At 42.8% G+C, this 20,555-nt stretch overlaps 1 protein-coding gene across 6 annotated transcripts in view; it reads left to right on the top strand.

The window, feature by feature from the left end:
- The first annotated feature begins 837 nt into the window (after nt 1-837).
- Nucleotides 838-20,555, top strand: part of LOC125447201 (potassium voltage-gated channel subfamily C member 1-like) — a 76,917-nt gene continuing 57,199 nt past the window's right edge. For 5 of the 6 annotated variants that reach the window (XM_059640507.1, XM_048521418.2, XM_048521416.1 and 2 more), the window contains exons 1-2: nt 838-1,216; nt 6,610-7,559. In XM_059640507.1, coding sequence (XP_059496490.1) covers nt 6,960-7,559 — 600 coding nt within the window. In that variant the 5' untranslated portion in view covers nt 838-1,216; nt 6,610-6,959. The remainder of the gene's footprint in view (nt 1,217-6,609; nt 7,560-20,555) is intronic. The other variant, XM_059640506.1, reaches the window with a different exon arrangement.

Raw genomic sequence — 20,555 nt, 5'->3', positions numbered from 1 at the left:
TAATCTGACCTAGTCCTATTGACCAGCATTTGGGCCATATCCCTCTAAACCCTTCCTACTCCTTGTGTATATTCAAGGCTCACATTGATAGATTCTTGATCAGTCAGGGAATCAAGAATTATAGGGAAAGGCCAGGAAAGTGAGAGATGTCGATCAGCCATGATCCTACTGAATTGAGCAGATTTGAGGGGCTGATTGGCCTCCTCCCGTTGCTATTTCTCTTGATCTAATGGGGAGGCTAATGAATTATGCAAAAAAGGGCTCTTTGAGTGATGTGACAGAGTGAGCACATCTGAATTATTGTCATTAAAGTAATGTTAATATACAAATGTTTAAAATTAACCCTCCCCTCTCTGGTTTCTATCACCACAATAGCCAGATCAGCGAAAGCACTGGGGAGTCAAAATGAAGCGTCAGAGGAACTGTCCACTGGACCCGAAACTCTGATATCTCTCTACAGGTGCTGCCAGACCTGCTGAGCTTTTCCAGCAGTCTACTTTTGAGTCTAAATGAAGTCTCATCTCTAATGTGGACCCCTTGCCTCTCTGTAAATCAGGTACTTCTGGTTAAATCTAAAACCCCTGCGCCCCCAACCAAGACATACGGGTGGGGGGGAAAACTGCAATGCTTTATGAGGAGTTAAAAACAGAGAAATGAAAAGGGGCGTCTGCATTGCTTAAAAAAAATACATGCACGGTTATAGAGAGGGAAAGCTCCTATTGCTAAAGCAAAAGCAACCTGTTCCAGTAGCAAAAATCCATCTCTGAGGCTGGTAACTGTGCTCAGTTACGTCATGAACAATCCTCTGCCGCAGAATGATGAAAAAAGCGAGTGAGCAGCCCCAGATACCGGTGCACTGTGTAGCTCTCTCACTGTGAGTCAGATAGGGAAGGAAAAAAGTATATTTGAGTGTGTGTGTCTGTGTGTTGAAGGAAAAATCTTAAAAAAAAACACGCGGCATGAGTTCAAGGACAAATATGTGTCTTCATGTCTAGATAAAAAAAATGAAATTATTTCTTGGGCAATTTGAGTCCCATGTGAGTGCGCGTCAGTGAGAGTGTGTGTATATGTGTGTGTGTGTGTGTGTGTGTAAGAGACAGTGTGTGATACAGAGAAGCCAAAATAGCGAGGAAAATCTTTTTTTGTCACTTTCCAGTGGAACTGGCGATTGCAACAGACCAAGGGAGCAACATTTTGACTGGGATCTTGCAGTTAAGTGAGTATCTCCTTTCCTACTTTGCATATTACAGAACCCTTGATGTAAATCTTAAAAATAAAAAATAAAATAATTAGCAATTTTGTAACTGGGTCTAAACCCCGCCGCGGGCAAGGGAGCAAATGCAAAAGACCTCACTAAATGTTGGAATAAAATATTGTATAACTGGGCTGGAATCGGGATTTGTTTGCAAGCTTTGTATCTAGACCATTGCAAACGAGCTTCTTACCCTCAGGACTGTGAGGCATATGGGTCCATTGATACTGCGTTCTTGAGCAATGCCCATCGATCGGTGCCATGGAAATTACGGGTGACAGTTTCCTTTTGCACAGTTGTAAACATATTGCCTCACTCTATCACCTCCTTTTCACTGCCACAGTTTCAGCCTTTTTAAAAAAAACAGAATAAAAATAATCTGATGTTGGAGATACAGTCCAAGCCTGGCGGAGTGTTGTTTCCTTTGGGCTCTTGTACCAAGGCGGTTTACCGAACGGCTCCTCGTTTCAAGACACACACAATCTTGTCAATGTATTTGCAGACTTAGAAAGCAAGTTGGGGGGTTTCTACAAGACACTGTCTCGAAAGACCACCATCCTCCCCTCCGTCACTGCATCCCGTCTGTTAACGTGACTGTATGTGACAATCGTTGCCAAAAATAAAAGGACCCAACGCCAGCTTCCCGGCTCCCTCTGTAACTGGCTGAGCAGCTTTTTGCAAAATTCACAGGGGCTTTATTTGAAACAAATGCATTTAGCGACACTCAGTGAGCAGCAAAGCGATTGCACTGTGTAACTGGTTTGGCTGACTTTCCCCATCGCTAGTTATAGCTATCTGTTTGTCATCTATTTAACCGTCGATCTCACCTTCTCTGTGTCTGTCTCATTTATTCACTTTTTTTCCAGTCTGCACCCCTGTTTAGTGAGGGAACTGCAACACCGCCACGGGTGGGAGGGCGTTACTACAGCGTGACCAGTTTACATAGAGAGTTTCCATTATATGAAAATCTGTGTGTGTCCGTCTGCCCATTGTCTACCTTCCTTTGCTCTGACATCTGTCTCTATGTTTGCAGCTCAGTGAAACTACATTCTCTCCATCTGTCTCTGCAGCTGTGAATGCCTTACATATGGAGTAGTTTCTGACATATGAATAGGACATAGGAAATTAAATGATAATGAATGAATCTCAAGGAAGGGGTTAAAAGACATGTAAACCAAGAATAGCAATATTTACACAGGCAGTTAATATCTTCAAATTCCCAGAATTGATATTCGTAGTCCCATTCTTTATAGATTTAGATTGTTTGATCATTGATTAACTCTGCATGGGAGTTAAATTAACATTGAGTAAGATTTATGAGAAGTTATTCCTCCCTGCTTTGCAGTCTGCGCTTGCCTGTCTGCTGCTTGGCCTGCTGTGTTCATCCAGCTCCACACTTTGTTATCTTGAATTCTCCAGCATCTGCAGTTCCCATTATCCCTGCCTGTCCAACCTGTTCAGAGATCTTATTCCACATCAGCAAGTAGGACTTGAATTTGGATTTCTTGCCTGCCTTAGAGGTGGGGACATTACCACAGTGCCAGAAAAAAACTCCCCCCTCCCCCGATTACAGCTACAAAATTCTATATCAACTAAAATCATTGTGCACCTGCCTCCCTTCAACTTTACATTGCAAATTCCTCTATCGACCTTTATGATGGAAATGGCCCAAACAAAATTGTCACATTATACCTGCCCATCACAGCACTACACCCATGGGAGGGTATAATCACTGTGTGTTAACTTTACACACAAAATATTCATTATAAATTTGCACATGGGCATTTGTAATGTCAATATGAATAATGTGTAAATACACACAATACAGATTAAAGGGCAGACTGTATACAGTTAAAATAGGGATTGCATTGCCCAAATCTTCCCCACTCTTCACCTCAACTTGACCAGAGGGTCAAATGTGACCTTGGGTTCAGGGTGTCACACCATACTGAATGTGTGCCAACCGCCCCACTAGCTTTTCGTACTGTGAATTCACAAGTCCCAGATTGTAAATGAAAACAGTCCAATGTAAACATGGCACACACTGTAGTTATACCTTCTGACCACTAGAAGTGCCATTTCTATTACTGTAAACATTAGAATATATTTAGAGGTCAAGTTGTCAGAAAATTGGGCTGCTGTCTCATAAGAGAGACACACTTGGTGGCTGTTTAATCTGAGAGATACCACACCTCAGGTGGGCTGAGAAGGACAGTCCTTCATGGTTACCAGTTATTCTAGCCTTTTGGTTCAGCTTCACCAAGTTTGGCCTTGATTTCCCTGATTGACGAGTAGAAACATTAACTGTGCAGTGAAGTGGATGCTCTAATTTCAATTAACTGTTCTTTGTCTGCCTGGTGCACACTCCTTTAGTGAAGAGTTTGCATGGGTTGAGCAGACACACTGTCCCTATAATTTGATGCTGTTCCTGAACAGTAGATCTTCCTTATCCAAGTGCATTATTGTACAGGACTGATTAGACAGTCCTCAGCATGCAGTGATCTGCTGCTCCATCTCATTTTTTGAAATTCATTCTTGGGATGTAGGATCAGAAATTGCTGGAAAATCTCAGCAGATGTGGCAGCATCTGCAGAGAGAGAAACAGTTAGCATTTTGAGTCTGATATGACTCTTCCTGGGTACGAACTTATGTTCTGAAGAAGCATCATTATTGGACCCAAAATGATAACTCTGTTTTTGTCTCCACGGATGCTGCCCAGACCTGCTGAGTTTCCTTGTCAATTTCTGTGTTTGTTTCATATTTCCAGCTTCTGCACTATTTTGCTTTTACAAGAATTAACCATATTGGAGTGATGTGTAGGCCAGACTGGGTAAGGATGGGAGATTCTCTTCCCTAAAGTGAATCATTTAAAATGACAGAAGGATGTGGACAGATGGTTTCGATCAGACTAGCTTTTTATTCTGGACTTTTTAATTGAATTCAAATTTCACTAGCTGCCCTGGTGGGATTTGAACCGATGTTTTCAGAACATCAGCCTGTGGTTCTGGATTATTAGTGCAATTATCTGGTTGCTTTACATTTAATAATTATCTCTGAGATAACTATTTACATCCTATCAAGCTGCTAGGCAGAATGAGACATGGCTATACAAACATATATACAGAAATATATAGATGTGTATATGCTCTGATATAAACACACACAGATGGAAACATAGGAACAGGAGTAGGCCATTCAACCCCTGAAGCCTATTCTGCCATTCAGTAAGATTGTGGGTGATCGATGGCTTAAATCCATAAAACTGCCTTTGGCCTGTTAAATTAAACCTTTGCTTAACAAATTTATCTGTTAAAATTAACAACTGATCCTGTATCTGCCACCATTTGTGGAAGATAGTTCCAAACATCCACTACCCTTTGTATATATCTAGAAGTGCTTCCTAACATCTCTCCTAAATGATCTAACCCTAATTCTGAGACAATGCTCCCAGTTCTAGAATGCACAATAAATGAAAATAGCTTATCTAGCCTGTCTTTTCCTATAAATATCTTGAATACTTTGATCAGATCAACCTTTAACCTCCTAAATTTGAGAGGCCTTATTTGTATAATCTCTCCTCATTACATGAATACACACATTCATATAGATACTTAAGACACACAGATATGCCTGGTTAAACGCCACTATTTAGCTACAATTGTCCTAACACACAGACACGCGCAGATACACACACCCGCACACACACACAGTCACTCATGGATGTTTGCAGAAGCACACACACAAAGACATGGATAGGTACCCCTGCAGAAACAACACTTCTGGACACATAAGTCAATTTACTCAGGGACACAGACACTCACTGTCTCATACGTCTTCAAACACACACAGAGGCTCAGATGCATGTAGATATACACACGGACACAAGCAACTGTCACAGGCCTACACATTCCCCAGACAGTCACACGGAAACACTGATAACTAGGTATGTACAGTCACAAGCCTATACACCGGCAATCCAATCACAGACACACTGTCATATGTGCCCACACTCTGACAGGCTCAGAAAAGATCGTAAAACCATACAAAATAGGAGCAAGAGTGGCGTGTTCAGCTCCTTGAGCCTGCTTCGCTATTCCATAAGATCTCAGCTGATTCGACATTTCTTTTGTCCTCTTTCCTGCTGTTTTCCTGTAACGCTTGAATCTATCTCAACCTTAAAGATATAAAGAGGACTTTGTTCCCTTGTCTGTGGCAAGGAGTTCCAAAGACTCTCAACACTGAGAGAAGAAATTCCTCCTCATTTGAGTCTTAAGTTAGCACACCAAACTCTCAAATTCTCTTCCTTACTTCACTGCACTTGGATTCAATTAAACATCCACACTTTTACACACACACACACACACACACACACACACACACACACACACACTTCACACTCTTCAATGAAATAAATCTCACACTCAGAGTGAATTTCACAAGCATTTAGTCATACAGACTGTCATTCCCATGGAATGACAAGGAGGCAGTTTGCTGACTATACATGAGAAATCGCTGATATCTTTTACTTAATAAACAGTTTGAATTTTGAATTTATTTGAGGGGAGTAGGAAAATGTATCTGGAAAATGCTCCAATGCTTTCATCCCCAGTATGAAAGCTTCTCTCAAAGAATACCTACTCCTGTTTAAAATTCCTAGAAGTACATAACCTATAGAGTCTGTTCCACTTGGGGAATTAAAAGGACCAAATCTATTTTACTCAAAAGTATGGCTATTTTTTTAAAGAAAAGCTTAGCTCAATGCATTCTGTTAAAAAAGAACAAGTTATTAAAAATCTATGGACATATTAAAAACATACTTCCATGTATAAAAACTCAGAAAAATACAACATGCAACCCTTTAAAACATATTCCAATAAATTTAACTAATACTAAGTTGACAAGAATGAATTGTTGAAACTTGAATGCAAAAATTCAAACATTTTAGAGTTTTGCTTTGCTGCAATGCTGTATCCTCTGCTAGCTTTGCAGATTTCAGATGCTGACGCGGGGAATAGCGCAATATGAAATTCTATTCTTGCATCCAGGCCACCTTTTCCTGGATAATATACAAAACATACAAAGTTTCTTTAAAAAAAAAATCCCTTACTTATTCAGTGAAACGAGGTGAGAGGAGTGAGTCCTTCTATTCATCCAGCTCTTATTAAATTGCTAACATGAAAGAATAAAAATCTTTGCATCTCCTTACCTGTCACAGTGTAAGCATTTAATGGCACACCTTGTCTTTATCTGTATTACATACATAAGGGGTATGCCCCCTAGTTAAAATACGTTTCTGCGATTAAAGTCTCACAAACACTTGAAATCAAATTCACCTTTGCTTCCCCTGTTTGTCGCAGGTTTTCAAAGAGAAGAGAAGGTTGACAGAAACTTTTTTTTGCTTTGGAAATCAATTGGGCATCTTTTCTGTCTTTTTTGGGGGGCAGAATCTCCTTTTCCTCCTCTCCCCCCTCTTGGATTCAGGCTACAGCAGAGATTTCTTTTCCATCTACAACCTTCGTCCCAATAGAAGTGAGAGAAGTAAGGGGAAAAGGAGAGAGAGAGAGAGTGGAGGATAGGGAGAGAGAGAGAAAAACAGCAATGACGAGAGACACCTGACTCGAACTGCATCCTGATTTGAAGAGTGAACACGTGCTTTTGAAGAAGAGAGAGAAAAAAAATCTGTCACCCAGGCAAAAATCCTTCCCATATGATCAGTTCAGTTTGCGTGTCGTCTTTTCGTGGGAGAAAGTCGGGGAATAAACCTCCTTCCAAGTCATGTTTGAAAGCAGAGATGGGCAAGAACGAGGAAAGCGACAAGATTATCATCAATGTTGGAGGCATCAGGCATGAGACTTACAGAAGCACCTTGAAGACTTTGCCAGGGACCAGACTGTCTTGGCTGACAGAGCCGGACGCTTTTAGCAACTTTGACTATAATCCCAAGACAGACGAGTTCTTTTTTGATCGCCACCCCTCGGTGTTTGCCTATGTGCTGAACTACTACAGGACGGGCAAGCTGCACTGCCCGGCGGATGTGTGTGGCCCCCTGTTTGAGGAAGAGTTAGCCTTTTGGGGGATCGATGAGACGGACGTGGAGGCGTGTTGCTGGATGAATTACAGACAGCACCGAGACGCGGAGGAAGCGCTGGACAGCTTCGAGACTCCGGAGCCTGACGACGAGGAAGACGGAGACCTCAAGAGACTGTGCCTGCAGGAGGACTCGAGCAGGAAGCTGGGCTGGTGGAAGAAACTCCAGCCCAAGGTCTGGGCTCTGTTCGAGGACCCATACTCATCCAAAGCGGCACGGGTAATGTTTATTGTGTGTGTGTGTGTTATTTTATTCCCTCCCTCCTTAAAATGAGATGATTCACAGTCGGTGTTTGCGAAAACGAAAACACAATGTGTGGCTCTTTGCTGCTGGGCACTGGGTTTTGTTCCAGTGGGATTCTGAGTGTAAGGGAGGAAGATGAGAGGAAATTGGATCCAGGGATTTGGGAGAGAAAACGGAGTCAGACATTCCGAACAAGTGAGAGAAAGAGAAAATTGCATATTCTGAGAGAAGGGAGATTGCATATTCTGAGACAGATTGCATGTTTTGAGAGAGAGGATTGCACATTTTAAGAGAGAGAAAGGTTGCATGTTTTCAGAGAGAAAGAGAGATTGCATGTTCTGAGAGAGAGAGATTGCACATTCTGAGAGAGAGATTGCATGTCCTGAGAGATTGCATGTCCTGAGAGAGAGAGATTGCATGTTCTGAGAGAGAGATTGCATATTATGAGAGAGATTGCATGTTCTGAGAGAGAGATTGCATGTTCTGAGAGAGATTGCATGTTCTGAGAGATTGCATGTTATGAGAAAGAGATTGTATGTTCTGAGAAAGAGATTGCATGTTCTGAGAGAGAGCGATTGCGTGTCCTGAGAGAGATTGCATGTCCTGAGAGAGATTGCATGTCCTGAGAGAGAGATTGCATATTATGAGGGAGAGATTGCATGTTCTGAGAGAGATTGCATGTTCTGAGAGATTGCATGTTCTGAGAGAGGGACAAGATTTCATGTTCTGAGAGGACCAGATAGGAATTAGAAGAAGATTGAAACTTTTCCCCTGTTCGTTCAGAGAGATGTGAAGCATTAAAATATGCAGGCGAATAGAGTAAAAGGGGATGGAATCAAAGTTAAATGCGGAAGGAGATAAATGAGATAAATATAAGAAATACGGATGCAGAGATAAGGATGAATTAAAAGGGAGATGGGAGATAGAAGCACTAACAGTAGGAGGTTAAAACAAAGGAGGGAGCAAAAATCTGAATTGAGTGAAACTAAAACGAGTGTTATAAAAAGATAGAGAGCAAAAGGGGATCTGCAATTGCAGATGTAGAGATTGTTTTAAGGGACAAAAGACGCATTTAAATTCCAGCGCGGGCCGGCAGGGGTCAGGACTACGCTGTTGCAGAACGAGAGGCTGCGGCAACAATTTAGCAGCGGTAGCAGTTCTGGCGATAAATAAACACAGCGCCAGCAGTTTTTGGAGCTGGAGTGAGCGGAGAGGGGTAGCAGGTGTCCAAACTCCTCAAACCAGGAATGTAGGGAGAAGGAGAGAGACAGAGAGGTGGAGAGGGAAAAGAATCGACAACCATTCGCCACCGCAGCGTGAAATGAGGCTGAACTTCAGTTGCTAGTTGCAGTCCCAATGCGGGCTTTATTGACCTGCTTGTACACAAATTTAACACAAAAGGGTTAAGGAAATATTAAACCCAATTGCCAATATCCATCACAGACTGGTGAGAGGTGGGGGGAACCTGGTAGAGGCCTTTAAATTCTGGAGAGGAGGGTTCTTGCGGTGCACTGGTAGTGCCCCATCTCTGGGATAGGTGATCCAGGTTCAAGTCCCATCTGCTCCAGAGGAGCATTAAACTGTCTCTGACCTGGTTGATCAAGAGTGGGCATAGATAGGTTGGAACAGTGCTTCCCAAAGTGGGGTTGCACGCTGGGGTCCTGGGCCCTGAGAGACAGCCACAGGCACTGTGGAACTCTGTGTTATAATGGATGTCTTCTCACTCCCTCACAAGGGGGGGAGAGGTGACCAGTTTCAAGGCTCAGAATGGGATCTTGGAGGGGGTTAAAAAGTTTTCAAAGCTCTAGCTTGGAATATAGGAACTAGGAGGAAGCTACTCTGCCGTTCAAGCCATTGCTGTCCCAGTGATCCATTGATGTTTCATGTTCCCAGCAGCCCCAGATGACCTTTGATTTCTTTGCTTGTGCCTTCACTGTGTTCAGTAACTGAATCTCAAAAACCCTGAGTGGGGGGGGGGGGGGGGGGGGGGGTGCGGCAGACTATTCTAAAAGTTCATCCTTTCCCTTCTGCCTAATTAGGTGCAACATGGAGAAAATGTTGGTACTGGGGTGGAGGAGGTGCTACAGTTCTAAAGAAATTCAGGAGAACTTTCTTTATCCAGAGAATGGTGAGAGTGGAGTTTATACATTTGTTAGGACACTGTTGGAGTACTGCTACATTTCTGGCCGCCTGTCTATAGGAAGGATGAGATTGTACCAGAGAGGGTTCAGAGGAGATTCACCAAGATGTTCTCTGGGCTGCAGTGATTCAGTGATGAAGTGAGGCTGGAATAGAAAAACCAAAGAGCTGCAGACACTGGAAATCAGAAACAGAACCAGAAATTGCTGGAGAAACTCAGCAGGTCTGGCAGCATCTGTAGAGAGAAAGCAGAGTTAATGTTTCAGGTCCAGTGACACTTCCCCAGAACGGAAAATGTTTTGAGCAAGGGTTGCTGGACCCCAAACATTAGCTCTGCTTTCTCTCCACTGATGCTGCCAGACCTGCAGAGTTTCTCCAGCAATTTCTGCTTTTGTTTCTAGACAGGCTGGGTGCGTATCCTTAGAGCAGAGAAGGCTGAAGGGATCTCTGATCAAGGTAACAAGTTTCTGAGGGGCATGGTTAGGGTAGATGGGGAGAAGCCCCTTAGTAGAGGGGTCAATAACCAAATATTCTAAGGTCAGGAGAAGGTTTAGAGGGGACTCGAGGAAATGTTTTTTTCACCCATAGGGTGGTGGGTACCTGGAACTGCCTGTCTAAAAGGGTGATAGAGACTGGAACCCTCAAAATATTTCAGAAGTATTTAAATAAACCCTTGAGATGCCATAGTGTACAAATGGTGTTAGAATAGATGGATGCTTGTCCAAAGATGCGCAGATTAGGGTGGATTAGCCATGCTAAATCTCCCATAGTGTCCAGGGATGTGAAGTTGAGGTGGATTAGTCATGGGAAAGCGCAAGGTAACAGGGACAGGGATTGGGCTGGATGGGATGCTGTTCACAGGGTCAGTATGGACTTGATGGGCGAAATGGTCTGCATCCACACTGTAGAGTTCTGTGATTCTAGGGTGCTCGATGACCAGCATTAACACTGTGGGCAGAAGGCGCATCTTGGGTGCAGTTAAATTCCTATAAATCCAATGTGGAACTTGTTGAAGCACACGACAGAAATAGATTTAAGGGGGAGCAGGATAAAAACATGAGGGAGAAAGGACTAGTTCTAGTTCCTTTCTGTTGGAAAGGAGATGGATATTTTAATGGTGTGAGCTGCATTAGTTTGGGAGGAGGCTGGCTTGAGGCATAAACACTGACATGGGGCCTCTTTCTGGGCTGTATATTCTCGGTAATTAAGCAGTGAGAAATGAGATTAATGCCAAGGCCTGAACAGTTGGTTTGAACATGTTTAAAGATCTGAATTTATAAGGGATACCTTTACCACTGATTCTGAACAGCGTCCCGACCTGGATTGGGATGGGTGCAGTTTATATTTATAAAGATAGCAACGGTCACTAGGCCTCACTCATTCAGCATGAAACTCACATCTGTAAAACAGTAATTGTAATAATCACATCTACCCCCGAGCTGCCGAACTCGCTGTAGCATTGTGGATGTCACACTGCTAGTTTGATCATTATACCCTGTCCCGATTGTTTGCTTCATTGACTGTGCTGCCTGGAGAAAGAGAGAGACCACAAAGCTTTGAGGGTCACGGTGGGTCTAAGTGGGTGCTCTTCAGAGTGATGGTGTTGACCTGATGGGCTGAATGGCCTGCTTCCACACTGTAGGGATTCTATGTTTGTGGGAACTTGCTGCGTGTTTTCCATGTTATTTCAAAAGTAATTATTTGGAGCTTTGAAATATTGTGAGGTCCTGAAAGGCGTTTCGTAAATGTAAATCTTCCCTAAGTGTGGGTCCATAAGAAAGTCTCTGACTCCCTCTAGTTTTTCCATTGTGTTGCTTTTTAGTCCAGCCCTTGGTATAGCAAGTTTCCTTCCTGATCTGTTGAGAATCCAGTGCAGAAATTCATTCTCTCTCTCTCTCTCTCTCTCTCTCTCCTCCTCCTCCCCTGCAAATACAACAATTTGTAAAATGACAACATCACTGGCCACGTGAATCCAAAAAAAACCTCTGCTCCCAGCCTCCTCCGTCGCCTCGTTTGGCCTCGGAAAATAAATTATTCAACACGATAATGTGTGGGTGGGAGTTATTCAGGGAATAAAATGCTGCTTGGCTTGTGACCTTGCGATGCAGCGTCAGTGCTGTCTCGTTCCTGGGATCACACTGTGCCTCTGCTTACTCCCGTGCACTCCCCCCCACCCCCCCCCCCCCAACCCCTTTGCACTCACCTTAAGCTTCACAATCAATCAGAGTTTGGCTGATCACAAATCAGCTCCACTTTCCCATCTTATTCCTGAAAACCAATGGCTCTCGTCCTTGAGATTAACACAAATTCTGAGCATTTGGAAGCCTCTAGGATAGAGAATTGCTTAAACTTACATTCCTCTGAATGAAGAAAATTCCTCTTGTCTCTGGGATTATCCAGTGTTACTACGAATCCTGCCTATCCTCTACACAATGTCCACGATTTTCGCAGCCCGAGATTGTATTATACGAAATAACCTCGGTATTTATCCTGAGCTGTCCCTGTGTTAGAAAATGTAGAAGCCCCATCTAAACCATGCATCATCCCGAACGACATCTCCGTCCCTTTGCTGTCGCTGGGTCAAAATCCTGTAACTAATCTGCCCTCAAGCAGCACTGTAGGAGACCTAGACACCATGGACCATGTCTGCCACCTTAATGATGGCTTCTAACACTGCCAGAATTCCTTATTCTGGGGGCAATAAATGGTGGCCCAGTCAGTGATGCCTACATCCCAACAAAAAAAAGATTCAACGTGTATTCTATGTATAGATAGGAAACACAGGCCTCTATCCTCTAGAGTTTAGGAGAATTGAAAGGTGATCCTTTTGCAATATATGTGATTCTGAGGGGCTTGACAAAGGTGAGTGCTGAGAGGCTATTCTTGCTGCCCGGGGAGGCTAGAACATTGGATCATGGTAAGAGAGGGGTTCAACAGTTCTGCATTAAAGGGGAATTTTCTTCATTCAGAGGGTTGTAAGTTTATGCAATTCTCTATACTAAAGGCTTCCAAATGCTCAGAATTTGTTTTACTCTGAAGGATGAGAATCATAGGTTTTTGGGAATAAGATGGGAAAGTGGAGTTGATTTGTGATCAGCCAAACTCTGATTGAATAGCAGAACAGGCTGGAGGGTCAAATGGGATACAGTTGCATTTACTTCTGAGAAAAAAAAATGTGTACCTTATTAGAATTACTATCTATGGTACAGGTTTCAGATCATGTAGGAAATTTGTATCTGTATGTGTATGGTGGATATAAGCTCTTTTTACATTCTTGGGAACAGCAAACACTGTGTACATGAAGAAAATAATTACTGTGTATACCCTCAAAATAGTGGCCTCTGTGTATATGGTAGCCTCTGTCTACTTTCTAAGACATACAAGTCCTTGTGTATATTTATAATTTTTGCAACCATTAATAGCATTGATTGCACAATGCTCAGCACACTCCTCAGATGCTGCAGCAGTCCAGGATAATATCCAAGTTTAGGCTGACAGGGTCAGTTAACATTTGCATAACATAGGTGTCAGGGCAATGATAATTTCCACCAAGAGAGTATCTAACCATCACTTCTCTGACATTAGCCCCACTATCAACATCCTAGGGATTACCGTTGACCAGAAACTGAACTGGACCAGCCATGTAAACACAGTGGCTACAAGTGCAGGTCAGATGAGAGGAAGCACTTGACTAACTTAGGATAGCTGGTCAGAATGGATGAGTTGGACTGAAGGGTCTGTTTCTGTGCTGTACAAGTCTATGACTGTATGAGTAGCTCACCTCCTGACTCACCAGAGCTATCCACCACCTACCAGGCACAAGTCAGCAGTGTGATGAAATACACCCCACTTGCCTGGATGGGTGTAGCTCCAATAACATTCACTGAACCTGAATGCTAACCGTTTGCAATTAATGTATAAGTACACCCAGATCCTTTTGTACCCTAGTATTCTGCAGCCTCTCTCCATTTAAGTAATATTGTGCTTTGTGCTCTTCCTGTCAAAGCAAGCAACCGCACATTTTCCTGCTTTATTATCACAACTGCAGTTTCTTATGTTACATATCCCTATTCCTTTGTAAACTCTTTTCATCCTTCTTACAACTTGCATTGCCTATTTCTGTACTGTCAGCAACGTCCGGCTGCATTAGGGTTGGTCTTGTCATCCAAGTCATTGATGTAGATTGTAAATAGTTGAGGTTATAGACCCGGTCCCTGTAGCACTCCACACTTTATGGCTTGTCAACCTACAAATGACCCATTGGACCCAGTTTGTTATTTCCGGTTGGCTAGCCAATACTCTATCCATGCGAATACGCCATAGGCTTTCATTTTGTCCAGTAGCCTTCTGTGTGGAACCATATTGAATGACCTTTGTTAATGTGGTTGACACCTACCTGTCTGCTGGGCAAATAGGGACGGGCAATAAATGCTGCCTAGCTAGTGACACCCCAATCCTGTGAATGAATAAAAAAACCCCTACAACCATTTGTTGCATCCTCAAAGAACTCTAATAAATATGTCAAACACGCATTCCCATTCATACAATCAAGCAGATGTAACATGGTTTTATTATGGTATTCTAAATGTCCTGCTGTGCTACCTTAATAACGGTTTCTAGCATTGCCAGAATTTCTTATTACCCGCTATACTGCATACTGATTACATGAGGACCTAGACCCCTCTGCAGTGAAACACTCTGAGCTTTCTCTCCATTTTGATAACAAGATGTCTTTCTATTTCCCCAACCTCACACTTACCCACATTAAACTTCATCTACCAAATTGTGGCCAGTTCACCTAACATACCTACATCTGTTTGTAAATTTCTTACTTCTTCATTGCAGCTTACTTTCCCACTTATTTTAGTGTCATCTGCAAATGTGGCTGTGCATCCCTGCATCTGAGTCGTTAATACAGATTGTAAATAGTTGGCCTGAGGAACAAACTCTGTGGCAGCCCTCTAGCTTTAAAAGATTAAAACCATTGCATTCACTGCCTCCGCAGGCACTTCTGTTAATGGGTTTAGGGACATAATTCTTTGAAGTTTGCATCACGTATAGACAGGATGGCTAAAAAGGCATTTGGCATGCTTGCCTTCATTGCTCAGACATTCGAGTGTTGGAGTTGGGACATCATATTGAGGTTGTACAGGACATTGGTGAGGCCTCTTCTGGAATACTGTGTTCAGTTCTGGTCACTTAGTTAGAGGAAGGATATTATTAAGCCAGTGAGGGTTCAGAAGAGATTTACTAGGATGTTGCCGGGTATGGAAGGTTTGAGATATAAAGAAAGCCTGGATAGACCGGGACTGTTTTCATTAGAATATAGGAGGTTGGGAGGTGACCTGATAGAAGTTTATAAAACAATGAAGGGTATAAATAGTGTTAATGGTAGTTGTCTTTTTTTCAAGACTGGGTGATTTCAAGACAAGGATGAAAGGAGAGAGATTTAAAAATGACATGAGCGCCAATCTTATGCACAGCGGTTGTTTCATGTGTGGAACGAACTTTATGAGAAATTGGTGGATGTGTGTACAATTACAATGTTTAAGAGCCATTTGGAGAAGTACATGGATAGGAAAGGTTGGAGGAATATGGGCATTGTGCAGGCAGGTGGGACTAGTTTAGTTTGGGATTATGTTTGGCACAGACTGGTTGGACTGAAGGGACTGTTCCCGAGCTGTATGACTCTATGTCTGTAAGATGCAGGCTGCCACATCCATGGAACTTGTCAGCCTTTAGCCTAGTCCTTTATTCCTAGTGATGATATTTTTAAGTTTCTCCCTCTCTTTCTGCCCTGATTTTCTGCCATTAGTGGGATCCTTTCAGTTTGGTTGTTTAAAGAATCTGCTTGTTTTTCCTCCATAACTCCAAACCTCATCAACTGAAGAACAAATGCTTAATTTAGCTGTTTTCCTTCTAATTTACTGAGAAGTTCATCCTGCCTATACTTGTTTACTGACATGATTTACTTTCGCTCATTTTAAATATGTTTTGCTTCTATTTTTAGCTACCACTAACCTTTGCAAAATTATATGATTTTGTTGAAAAGATTTGACTCAATGCTTAACATTTTTCATTAACCATGGATGGTTCATTCATCTCAGAGGGTCTTTTCCATTTTCTCAATGGAATATTCCTTTATTACTAATGTTGAAATGTCTTGTTCGGTGTCTGCCACTGCATTACTACAATTTACCTTTTAAGCTGTTTCCTAGTTTAATTCAGTCATCCATCTTCATATCTTTGTATTTACTTTTGTTTAAGTTTAGAATATTAATTCTAGACGATAAAGAGGCTTTTGACACAGTGGTTGATATTTCTACCTCTGACGCTGAAGATCCAAGTATGAATCCCACTCCAGGATGTGAGACTGCAGGAGGTGCATTTCTAACACAGCTAAACAAGTTTATAACCAACCTGTAAATTCTACCAGTATGCCAATTGTAGTGATTGTAATGAGGTCAGGGGGTGGGCTCATAGAATATGAGTTCCCTGATTGGGGCTGTTAACCTGGTCCAATCAGGGAGCCCTGGCTGACAAATAAGAAGCGGAGTATCAGAGGTTCAGTTCACTTTGAGATCTGGCTCTGAAGGAGCTGGATCAGTGTCACAGACTCTTGATGGGTAAATAAAGGCTGACTTGGTCAGCCTCTGTGGAGTTATTTCAATGGTGATGAGAGTGGGATTAATGATGTAACCGTGCAAAAGAGCCTAGTAACTGAATTCCAACTGGAACTTCACACAGGCACCACAACAGGCTTTATCATTGGAAAATGAAGCAAGTGGAGTACGTGAGCTGCAGGGTATTCTGATGGAAGTGGACACCCTCACCAGGCTGACTGAGCTTGGGGAACACCACTTGAGTGAAAGCAATTGCCTGGGCTCATTCAGTACGTATACTGAACCGTTGGACCCTACATCATCCTATAGTAAAACTCCAAAACAAAGCTAAGCCTTGATCAAATGGTCAACATTTTTATTAGGACCCAGGCTAATCAACCATTGTGGTTGCTGCTGGTGTGCAGATTGGAGACAGCAAAAGAGTCCCGTTAGATCCAAACTGTGTAAGGGAATTCCTAAGCCAGTATCCAGGAGAGTGCACACCCTGGAAAGTCCGCCCACATCTGCTTTGGCACAGTTAAGTTGCTTAGCAAGATCCAAATCAGAACCAATCAAAATAAACATCTAGTTAACTGGTAACCAATGGTTGATACTGGTGTGACCATTTCAGTGATCGCAGAACAAGTCTTTAACTAAATTTACTCTGGAGTCTGGCGTTTACTCCTGACCTTGGCAAGTCTGGAAACCCATACTGGGGAACATTTACAGATTTAGGGTAAACTTTGGTTTGCGTCTCTTAAAAGAAGCAGCTGGTTCAGTTACCACTCTTTGTATTAAAAGCTTGGGCCCAGGCCTGATGAGGTGAAATTTGTTGAGAAAGATTCACCTAGATTGGCTCAACCACTTTCAATGAGAAAATGTTTGCTTGGGTGAAGTCCTAATTAAATACCCAGAGGTTTTTGAGGAAAGTCTAGGTATTATCAAAGCAGCCAAGACCACCTTGCATATCAACCAGCAAGCAGTTCCATAATTCTACAAGACCTGCCCAGTGCCTGACAGGCAGAAGTAGAGGCAGATATTGAATGATCGCAAAAGAATCACTAAACCCGTCCAGTTTGCAGAATGGGGAGCATCGATCATAGCGAATGTGAAGCCCAACGTGTTGGTTCACCTTTGTGGGGATTTTCAACAAATGGTAAACCATTTCTCACAGCTGGATAAATACCCAGTCCCTTGCATAGAGGATTTATATGAAAAAAGCAGAGGGGCTGTCCTTCTAGAAGCTGGACATGTGCCAATGCATACCTGTAATTGTGGTTGGATGGAGACTCCCAGATGTATGCTACAATTAATACCCATTAGGGTTTGTACTGTTATATGAGACTGATGTTTGGGTTATCGTCAGCCTGTGCAATTTTTCAGTGGACTATGGAGAACATTTAACAAGGTCTACCGCAGGTTGTCATTTATCTAGATGACGTGCGAATAATGGTGAAGATCAATAAGGACCACCTAGAGAACTTGGACATAGCCCTTCGACATTTCTCCCAGGCAGGTGTGCGCCTTTGAAGGGTAAAATGTAAGTTCCAGGCGCCGCAAGTGACCTGCTTGGGCAACGGAGTCGATACAACTGAGTTATACTCGCTGGAAGGTAAAGTGAAGGCGATCAAAGGCTCCCAGGTCTGTACCTGAGCTTAGGTCGTTCCTTGGGTTGGTGAACTATTGCGGAAAGTTCATACATTACTTGACCTCCATCCTGGCACCTTTGCATCAACTCTTAAGTAAGAGTCAGCTTTGGAAATGGTGGTGTAGCGAAGCCACAGCTTTCAAGGAAGTGAAGAAACAATTAGCATCCTCTGAGGTGTTCCCACACTGTAGTCCCGTCCGGGATCTGGGATCGACACATGATGCCTCCCCATCTGGCATTAGGGTAATATTAACTCATAGTTGGTCCAATGAGGAGGAATATCCACTGGCAAATGCATCAGGACTTTGGCTAATGCAGAGCGTAAATACACCCAGATGGAGGAGGAAGGTTTGGCGGTCATGTTTGGAGTCAGAATGTCCTACTAATACCTTTCTGGATATAAATATGTCATAATAACAGACCACAAACCCCTGCTAGGTCTACTTAAAGAGGACAGTGCAGTGCTGCCCATAGCTTCAGGCTAAATTTAGGCTCTGATACTAAATGTTTGTAGTTACAAGTGGAACACCGTCTGTGAGGCCAAACAGCAAATGTGGACACATTGAGCTGGCAGATACACCACCTACGGTATTGCCACTGGAAGAGGTCATAATGATTTTAAATTTTCTAGACATAGTTACAGTTGCAACTTACAATATCAAACTTTGGATGCAGAAAGATCCAGTCCCAACAAATCTGAAACAGCTGATGGTGATAGAGGAAACCAATGGGCTGTAGTAACAAGAAATGAAAACTTTCTGAATCTGGAGAGACCAGCAGTAGTGGTTGGCGAATTATTATGGGGAGCAAGTGTGATTGTCCTGAGCAAAATTCGCTGCCAGATACTGGCTGAACTCCTCCAGGGCCATCCAACAGTTTCTAAAATGAAGATGTTGGTGAGAAGTTATGTTTGGTGGCCAGGATTGGATGCAGCATAGCTGCATTGGTGGGGAGATGTCCAGAGTGCCAGCAAAGACAAAAATCCAGCTCCACACTTTGTTACCTCTGATTCTCCAGCATCTGCAGTTCGCATTATCTCTGATCACAAAAATTACTCCCCTGTTTTTGGGAATGGCCAGGCAAACCCTGCACTTGGTACATTATCCAGATCCTTTTATGTGCTCAATATTCTTAGTCATTGTGGACGCCCATTCAAAGTGGCTGGACATGCATAGTGTTCATTCGTCAAACACGAGGATGATGATAGAAAAACTTTGAGCATCTTTTGCAATACACAGACTCCCAAAAGTGTTGGCCATGCATAACTGGTCATTGTTTACCATTGGGGAATTTGAGCATTTCCTAAAGTCAAATTGTATTTGACATGTAAGGACTGTCCATACTATCCATTGTCCAATGATCAGGCAGAAAGAGGAGTCCAAACTTTGAAGGCAGGCTGAGAGAAACAGCGTATAGCTTCACTAGATACCGAACTGTCTCAGTTCCTATTTGATTATAGGAGCACTCCTCATGCAACTGCAAGGATAGCTCCCTCATGCAACTACAAGGATAACTCCCTCATGCAACTACAAGGATAGCTCCAACAGAATTGACAACGGAGAGAAGACTCCATACCAGGTTAAATTCGATGTTTTTGGGCCGAGGATTGGGTGGGGGGAGGTGAGTTCCCTGATTGGGGCTGTTAGTCAGGTCCAATTAGGAAGCCCTGGCTGACAGATATAAATAGGAGAGTCAGAGGTTCCGTTGACTCTGAGAGCTGGCTCTGAGGAAGCTGGTTCACTGCCAAGGGCTCTCCATGTGTAAATAAAGGATGACTTGGTGAGGGGATACTGGCCTCTGTGGAGTTATTTTACTTATGACATGATAAAAGTGAGAGAGTTTTTGGTGAGCCATCTAGCTGTAGCAATCTCTCCACCCAAAAAAAAACTCCACGCATAGGCACAATGGGTGACAATTGTCCTGCTCACTAGGAAGAACCACCAGAGAGAAAGGTTAATACCCATATTTCTCACACTCAAACTGAATGTGAAATTATGTCATTCCTTCCTTGAGAATCCTTCGCAGTGAGATCATTAATTAATCCTGCCTCATTACACATTATCAGATATAATCCAGCCTGTTTGCTGGTTATTTCCACTATGTAATGATCTTAGAAGTTGGTCTAAAGCACTCCATGAATTTGTCCTCAAGGTAATCTTTGTCCTTACGATTTGTCTAATCTACGTGATGATCCCAAATTATTCAGCATCATCTTACAGCCGCCATTATTTCTAGAATTATACTGTGTCCTACGTGTAGCTTCTATTATGTAACCTAAAAATCACTCCACCTATTTCTTATCTCCACCTAAATTGACTCAACATCTTGATCTTCTGCGCCAAGATCATTTCTCACTACCATATTGGACTCAACGCTAGTTGTCCAACCTCTCTCCCTTCCTGCTTTTCCTCTCAAAGTGTCAAATGCCCCTGTATATCCAGTACACAGTCTTGGTCACCTTGCAACCATCTCTCTGAAATTCCTATCAGATCCAACCCATTTATTTATAGTTGTGCTTCCATTTATCCTGGTACAGTTACTACTTACAGAGAATGGTTAGTGCAGACTCCTTGTACACTTAAG

Source organism: Stegostoma tigrinum, chromosome 38 (assembly GCF_030684315.1).
Source record: "Stegostoma tigrinum isolate sSteTig4 chromosome 38, sSteTig4.hap1, whole genome shotgun sequence".
Lineage (NCBI taxonomy): Eukaryota > Metazoa > Chordata > Chondrichthyes > Orectolobiformes > Stegostomatidae > Stegostoma > Stegostoma tigrinum.
The sequence above is the reverse complement of the archived record's forward strand: the minus strand, read 5'-3'. Positions and strand labels throughout refer to the sequence as shown.